The sequence below is a fragment of the Podarcis filfolensis genome, assembly GCF_964270895.1.
Source record: "Podarcis filfolensis genome assembly, chromosome: 12".
Classification (NCBI taxonomy): Eukaryota; Metazoa; Chordata; class Lepidosauria; order Squamata; family Lacertidae; genus Podarcis; species Podarcis filfolensis.
The window spans coordinates 16,950,070-16,958,694 of record NC_139614.1 but is presented as its reverse complement, the minus strand read 5'-3'; the positions used below and the strand labels follow the sequence as shown (position 1 = coordinate 16,958,694).

Below are 8,625 nucleotides of genomic sequence, written 5' to 3'. Positions count from 1 at the left end.
TTTCTAGTGTCACTAAGAAACAAAACTCAAGTTCTCAGTGGCTTCCTCTGAGTTTTATGACAGTAAACAAGATAGAACTAAAAAGGTTATTGCATTGGAAGTGCATAACTTGCCCAATCGCCCACAAAACTGTCAACACTGGGGCAGATTAACCCACCTCAAGCCTACAATGGTTGCCATTCATTCCTATGAGAAATACTCTACTCTAGAGATCCTTGAATTATATTGGTCTTCAATTCACTACAACCCCTGCCCACCACAGTGATAGGATTTTGAGCATCTAATAATATAACACAACTTCAATTCAAAAGATACATATTGCAGCATTATACAGTGGTACAATTTGTAGCATCGTTTTGTAGACTCACAGCTCTTACTTGCTGGTTGTGCATTTCTTAAACACATGGCAAGAACTTCACTCTAAACTAAACTAGCTAGATAAAAGTTAGAGCACCAGAGAGCTTTCATGTATTATATCAGTAACATTAACCCTGCATAACAAACAACATGTGATTAAAGATTAACCGAAAACGTTAAATTCAGTGGCATTTTATTGCTTTTTGTCAACTTTTTGAAACATTACAAAAAATAGTTTTCGCAACATTCATTAAACAAATTATAAAGGCTGGATTTTTCACAGTACATGTTGGAGAATTTTTTGTAGGCATTATATAAATTAATAAAATATTGTTTCTACATTTGGAACAGTGTTAACTTGCTTTGGATTTTATTATAAAAGGAAATGTTATATGCAATTAGAAAACTGTCATAAAAACTGGAATAAAGTGTGGAATCACACTGCAAATCAAAGTAAATGTTTTTGTTCAGCTCTGAACACTGGAAGACACACTTACAAAACAAAGCATCAATAACAAATGGGAAATGTTACAAAGGAATTCGTCTCCTGACTAATAAATTGCATTATAAAAACCTGGCATTAAATAAGTTACTCCAAGACTGCCGAATAGTGACAATATGTACTAAATATGAAAAACTTTATTTTCACACCAATTGCAACCATTTTCCTATAATTGACAAATTTACTAAAAAGTTTTAAAATAAAAAAACTGCAAGTAGTAAAATCACAAGACAATATTTTGTATTCAGAATACGAGTATATATTGACACAACTATGTGCCTGTACATTCACTAAAATAAATGGTTCTTCACAACATTTGTACTGTATTAGGTAATGGATGGCACCTATAATCAATCATTCTAAAAAACATTAAATTACTGACCAAACTTAAGAAAAGCAAAAGCAAAATACATTCAAAATGTTGTGCTAATGATCTACAAACTCTGAACTGGTAACTTCAAACACAATGTATAAAACATATGTATAATACATAACCCCTTTAAACAATGCATACCAGTGCATTTTGGTTTTGCATTTCATCTATCCGTGACGTTTTTACATTTGGAACTTACTTTTACAATGGGCACATTTTACAAGACTACTGTACATAGAGATAAATGTGTTGGGGGGGGGAGGAGAAACGTTCTGTTGGATGCTAAATGACTGACATGCTTTGTACACTATCTTGCACATTTTTGTTGATTATCTTGATAATCTGGAATAACCTGCCTTAAACACAGTTTGCAGCATGGAACATTGCAAACTAAGGATAATGAGCTGTTTGTGCATATCTAGAACAGAGTTTTACAAGTTCATACACAAACCAAAAACACCGGGTTGTTTAGATTCTATTGTGACACTAAGATGCTTTACAAAAGATGCCAGTACCAAGGTATCTAAAAAAAGTGCTCAGCTATTTAGTCTACTGGTTTAATGGAAATATACTGGCTTTAAATTAGGCTCCACCCTAAGGTGAATCAGTGCACAGTAAAGTTTACTCATTTACACCTTTTAAGGCAACATTTATTATCTACGTACAGTAAAAGCTCTGTCCTTCACTGTCTTACTTTAATACTATCCTTTTTTTAATTATGGAGAAGGAAATAACGTTTATACAGTATAATAAGCAGTAAATCACCTAGATTTTACCACTGGAATTCTCAGCATGTCATCAGGACTTAATATGCTATCAAATGTGTAAGATAACATTAACAAACAACATCGAAACAATCAATGCAGACTACATTGCAAGTCATGGTTATGCCTGGCACTGTATAATATTTTTACATAATTAAAATAAAATAAATATTGTGATTCTAAGTAGTTTTCAGATCTTTGCTTAAGTTACCAAAATTATTAACCCTTTGGCACTGAAAAGTTGATATGAACTGTTCAGCATTATGGAATTATAGGCTTAGAAAACAAAGGGTTAAAATTCAAGACAATCTGTTTGGATCTTTGCAAATTACTACCCACAGCTCTGAATACAGAATTTTTCAGTAATGGAAGACAAGTGTGAATAACTCTGAAAGCTACAGGCATGATTGCGTTTTTTTACTGTACCAAATAGAACACATTGTTTTCAAACGTGATTGTTGAAGACGTTGAACACACCTTTTGTGAAGGAGATGGGGTAAGTGACAGGTGGTCATGATTTTCAAAAAAGAAAAAGTGCATATTTTCTGAAGAAGGCTAAGGCACAAGCTACGTGAACATCCAGGAATGAACGTTATAGCTATACTCTTACCAATATCAAAGATAAGCAGTACTGAAAAGCTAACTTGATGGTGCTGAGGCATCAGCTCTTCTGTTTAATGATGACCCATATCCCTACATGTTGATTTAATAAAGTTAACTTTTTCTTCAAACTGTGAATACATTTAGCAGCATTTAAAAAATAATAATAAAAGGAAATGCCACTGTTCAAGTAAATCTTAAGTGTCAATTCCATAGGTTTCTGTTCCCATTACTTGCTCTCAATTGTTTCAGGTCACTGAGCACAGTTGCTTTTGATGAGCCCCACAATCTGCTTTTATGCTGTGCAACTTATTCACTCCTCTGGTTCTGCCCTGAAAACGGCTTTTGAAACACCCCACTATTTCAAAAGCAGTTGACGGCACGGTACATGAACTTCCTCTTCAGAAAAGTAAAATGTTCCACTGGGTGCACCAAGTTACTTTCAAGATCCAACATGCACTTCTTGCAATATTCCCAGTGAAAAGTTCTGCGGGAGACGTGCACAAATTCTTCTTTTGACAGAAAGCACAAAGAGAGGTGCAAATATTCATTATTGACGGAAAATAAGCACAGCCTCAAGTTATGTGGCTTCTGTTACAATTGTGAGCAATGTCAACAACTAGACTTCTTTGCAAGGTTTGCGGAACTTAAGTTTTCATACAAACAGCATTCTTCAGTAACAAGTGGTGAGGCAGTTTGCTAACACGAATTGCATGCTGCCAGGCAATCAAGGAGGGAAAAGAAAACACATTCTTAATGGGAAACTGCTGGGAGGTGGCAGTGATGACGGGCTCTACTGAGAATCTCTGCTAGCATGAGAGGTCCATATGGACTTGAAGCTCCTAACCAGCCAGTAACTACATGGTTTACATCAACTGCCACTTCCAATAGTGGTTTTTAAAGACCTATTTGATTGCTCCACGGTGGTGATTGCTACCAATGAATGGCTTCACCAGTTGCTGCCATTTCACCTTAGAAGCAGAATTGGTTACTGTGAGTTTCACCATTGGGCAAGATGACTGAAGTCCATGCTGGCAAACAGATACTATCCAGCTGCAGTTCAAGCCTTAAGTCCTGTGCATTTCATCAGGACAGATATACACAAATGCTTAATTCTGCCACAGAAAGAAATGAGCATTAATATTCTGGTGCAGGGATGGGGAGCCTGTGGACCTCCAGATGATCTGAACTACAACCCCCATCATCCCTGACTACTGGCTATATTTGCTGCGGATGATGGGAATTGGAGTCCAGCCATGACAGGTGGGGTCAGAGTCCCCCCCCCCAACCCTGTTCCAGTGTGGCTAGCAATTTATACAACTGACTTCAGTAAGAGGAGATAATAAAGCAATGTGCTTTTAAAATTGAAGACCTTACATGTTTAATTTACCTTTTAATTTTAACTTCACATAAAGTTACTCCATTCCTTCAAATGCATAGAGATTAATGTATTACACAATCCTCACACCTTGATGCTAAACACAGTGGCTCCAGTTTAGGGGCCTTCTTCATATGTGTGGGATTTTCAGATAGGTACCGTGAAGATCCAGCATACACAAGATCTTTCCTTAATATAGAGTATAATTTCATATGCACATCCTCCACATAAGAGAAGGCCTTACCCATTGCAGTAGCTCTGCATGCACAGCTTTGGACCCAGATTCACTGCCTTCAAAATTAAGCACCATTGACGTCAATGCAACTTATTTCTATGCATGGCCTAATATCTTATAAGGAAGCTGTAGTTCCAAACACATTGCGTGGATCTTGAAACGCTCAAGCAGAACTCTGTTCATGCAACAGGGCTCCTTCCCCCTGCTGTAGGCCCTGTGGTTCCCCAAAGTATCTCCTAAGGGCCAGAAGGACCCTCTAGAATATAAAATGGGGTATGGGGGCAGCAGCTGGATGAGGAAATGGAAGAAATTCAGCAGGGTTGCCTTTCACAAGTGGAAGTATTTTTTTCCACTCACACAAGAAATCTCTGGATCCAAGCCTTCCAAGTAATAGCATTTAGATACTGAGTTCTATTGACTGAGTCAGGATTGGCTCAATGATTGCTAGCCTTTTGCTCTGTCTCTCATCCTCTGTGAGGCACACTCCCTCCACCTGCTCTGGGTCTGTGTGGGGCTGTTTGAAAGCCCTTTGTTTAAAAGCAAGATTCCTGTGCAAACCCTCTCCTGAATCAGGAAAATGTTTGCATTGGGATCCCCTGCTCTCACCACTCTGAATGTATTTTCAGAGATCAATTAATATTATGCACATGCAGGAAAAGGAAACAAACGCATTGGCTAATCAAAGTCTGTTAAGCTTACATTTTAAGTCAGGAACCTTAATTTGGAGCCTACATGTGTATTCAAATCCACAGGCCCTGTATAATTTCAATGCCTCATTAACTTCAATGGAGGCAAAAGAATCTGTACACAAAATATGTAGTATGAAGAGGTACTGTGGAATCCATGTCTTACAGGAATAAGGGAAAGGCAACAACACTGTGTTTAGTGTTATACTAATTTAGGACTAATAAATCGCTCACAGATATCCATTTAGATCCCCATAAAACAGCAACATGAAGTAAGAATGGCCTGAAAATAAAGTCATTTATGAAAGGGCACATTGGGATTTTTTCCCCTAGGGAGACTGACATTTATAACATTTTGCAAACACCCAAACAGTAATTGCCTGAAAACGTGACGTGTACTGCAATAAATTATAAAAACTACTACATACTAGAAAGTTATAAACAATGCAACCAATACTTCACAATTAAAGATGATTTTGACATGCAATGCATGTACTGATAACTAAAAAGTATTTTTAATTTTCCTATTTAAAAAAATGAAAAACATTCCACTAAAAATAAATATTTCCAGAGCGGACATCACTTCTATCTTGTCTGAAAGTCTTGTTGCTGTGCATACAGTATCCATATCTCTCGAATTTCAGTACTTGAAAGAAGATGTGAAGTCACCCTTTTACAGTATATCCTATAAAATAATATATACCCTTGTTCACTTCTATAATGAGGTTTCAGCATCTACATACTTTGTTTCAGGAGTATTTTCCATGTCTATTTTCACACACTCTTCTTTTTCAGAACTGTTAAGAAGAATTCACAAGGTTAGATGAGCCAAAGAATATATAACACACTCAAATTTTATCAAATAGTACCTGTATTTCATGTATCACATATTATTTTTTATTATGAACATGCACATACACACACTCAAGTTAACACATTTCAAGCACATGAAGCACATCAGAAAAGTTTAACATGGATTCAAGATTATTCTCTTAGGGTTTATGGCTTGAATGCTGCTTTTCGCTAAACATTTAAGCCATTTTCAGCTTTTCTTCCTATAGACGCATGTGTATTCAATATAATTGCAATAAACCACCACTAATTATTCAACTTTAAGGCTGCAATTCTAAATCCACTTAATACGATGGTGCTTATTTTTGGGTAGACATGTAGGACTGCCATGTAAGGTCAGTGACAGACTAGGCAACATGCATTTAGTCTGGATTCAGATGCAGCCTGAACCTGAACCCACCTAATAATTCTAAGTTCCTATTATATGTGAATTCATGGGACATTGACAAATCACAGGGCCATTGTGCCAGTGCAAGAGGCTGCTTCATCATGGAAACATGAAGCTGAATTCTGAGCAGACAAGCATCTCAGACCTATAGTCAGCCTGGCAGATGTCAAGAAGCTCAGACTATGAAGTGGGTTCTTAACTATGGTTAGCACAAACCATGGTTTCATGTTACATCTGAAACCAGCCGTAATGTGGGAAAGGTTTTGCTGTTTTGTTTTGTTTAAATATTTTGTGTTTTTATCTTGTATTTTTATGCTGTAAACTGCCCAGAGAACTTCAGATGAAGGTAGTATAAAAATTAAATAAATAATGAGGTCTTGCAACCAGCCTCAACATTCATGATCTCAAGTGTGCAGCTACAGGACTAAGAATATTTGAAATTCCTAGTAGCAAGCAAGCTTTTGTGAAATTTGTGTTTGTGTATATACACCCGTGTGTGTGTGCATCTGTAGCCGAATGGGGGGAAGAGTATCATGCTTTGTGTCTTTTCTACTCTTTATTCCAAATTAAAGTTCCACAATGAGTAGAAACGATATGAAACAGCTATGCATGGCATTCTTTGGTCCGTTATGCTACAGATTAAATATTTTTAAAAGAGCCACCCCATATCTAAATCACTACAATACACAGAAAATGTGCTTTGGGTGATATCCAACACTTCCCTTCCAGCAGGGCTTCCTGGATCAACTTTTGAGTAGGGGCTGTGGGTGGATGGAGAATAATTGTCAAAAACTGCCTCTCTCTCTCATTTTGCTGATAGATGCCTTCTACTACGAGAGGGGAAGTATTGGATATCATTTTCTGTCCATTATCCAAAAAACCAATTCCAGTTTAATCAAGAGCCTTATGCTAATCCATTATATATATTTTTCTTTGACGATGACCCTCATAACATGTAAGCAAACTGGGCTTTTAAAAAAGATACCCTCACTTCCAAAGCACATTTGTTATGCAGAATGGTAGGCTGTTATTTAAGAAAATTCTATGGGCAGCTCCAACTCATGACACTAGTTTCACTGTTCTTGGGATTCTGGACTTCCAAGTTTAGAAACTACTCTTTTTCTTTCCTGGGTCTCATAAACTTTTCCATTGTTTCACAGGTCAGATGTGTGATATAAACTTATTTGGGCATTCAGGGATATAAATATAAATACCAGTCAAAATTACTTCCACAGCTCAACAAAATCAAAGCATAATCAGAAAGGTGAGTAGTTTTAAGCTACCTCAAGTTAGATCTTGTTACTTTGGCATTCTCTGTGTTCATGGAAAGAGCCTTCCACTGTGCAGTTTTGGCCATTTCATCTGATATGTTTACAACAGAAGGATCAACGCTAGACAACAAACACAACTTGATTAGTACTCAGTGCCTTGCAAAAGCATTAATTATGTCTCATGCTCTTTACATCATTTGAGCCTTTATGTTATGTATTTACCCAGCCACTAGTGACGTGTTGTGTTAAATACTACATTCTGTATCAATACATGTGGTGTAAGAATTCCTGGGCTAAAAACGGTATTCCATTAAAGGAAAAACTGGATTGGCTTATTGAGTGATTTTAATCATCATATGGCAACAGAAATATTTGTATGAAAGAATCCAATTCTAACTGAGTCTATTTTGAGAGCAGATCTGAACTACTTCTGTACTAGCAACATTTTTCTTTGGAACACATGAGAATAACCAAAATACTTTGTAAGAATTTCAGATACTTATTTTCTCTATCACTTCCTTGTTCACCCAAAATTCTTACAAATAAGTATTTTGGTTATTTTCATGTGTTCCAAAGAAAGTGTATATTGGCCAAATCCATACAAACTAGGGGCCACCATCAGAAAAGTATCTTTTTATAAAGCAAACTTGAGAATATGGCTAGGGATGCTTGCTGATATTGAAAAGCTTGTTGGGATGCTGTTCTTAAGTCACTTAATCCTAACTAGCTCTATACGAAGAAGGTATGTTCCTGGGTAAAGTGGTTGATGACTGTAGCCTTAGGAGCTCTGGTATTCCAACTGGAGCCAAGTATTTTGGCAAGACAAATTATTTTAAAAGTATACATGTTCCTTTCAAACAGATTACAGAGGAAGGATGTAAAATGTTCTGGAAATGAGCTGGCTGGAAAAGGCAAAGACGTTTCATTTTTTCCTGGGCTTCTGGCCCTTTAATTTGAATGGTATATATTAGTTTCTTTAGAGGGATGAGACTTAAAGTCCTGCCTTCTTTGTGTTTTTAGTCTTATTCAAATTGTTGTGTTTTTAGGTTTTTATTGTTGTTTCTAATTGATTTTAATATGAGTCAGTCTGAGTTACCTTGTAAGAAAAGTGAGTAGCAAACAACATTAATAAACAACATTTCTTTGTTTTAACTTGAAAAAAAGGATACTCAGTTGGGATTGATTTTAGTAGTAGATAAATTAAAGGGTTAAGTGCTAT

At 36.5% G+C, this 8,625-nt stretch overlaps 1 protein-coding gene and 1 long non-coding RNA gene across 13 annotated transcripts in view; one reads left to right on the top strand and one right to left on the bottom strand.

The window, feature by feature from the left end:
• Nucleotides 1–533: 533 nt before the first annotated feature.
• SLC4A7 (solute carrier family 4 member 7) overlaps nucleotides 534–8,625 on the bottom strand; it is a 65,518-nt gene continuing 57,426 nt past the window's right edge. For 10 of the 12 annotated variants that reach the window (XM_083577639.1, XM_083577643.1, XM_083577645.1 and 7 more), the window contains 2 exons: nucleotides 7,419–7,526; nucleotides 534–5,692 (listed from right to left, as the gene is read on the bottom strand). In XM_083577639.1, coding sequence (XP_083433765.1) covers nucleotides 5,611–5,692; nucleotides 7,419–7,526 — 190 coding nt within the window. In that variant the 3' untranslated portion in view covers nucleotides 534–5,610. The remainder of the gene's footprint in view (nucleotides 5,693–7,418; nucleotides 7,527–8,625) is intronic. The other 2 variants (XM_083577648.1, XM_083577642.1) reach the window with 1 other exon arrangement.
• Nucleotides 5,701–8,367, top strand: LOC310745637. The gene is made up of 2 exons (XR_014540259.1): nucleotides 5,701–7,399; nucleotides 8,268–8,367. It is a non-coding gene; the product is annotated as an uncharacterized lncRNA (long non-coding RNA).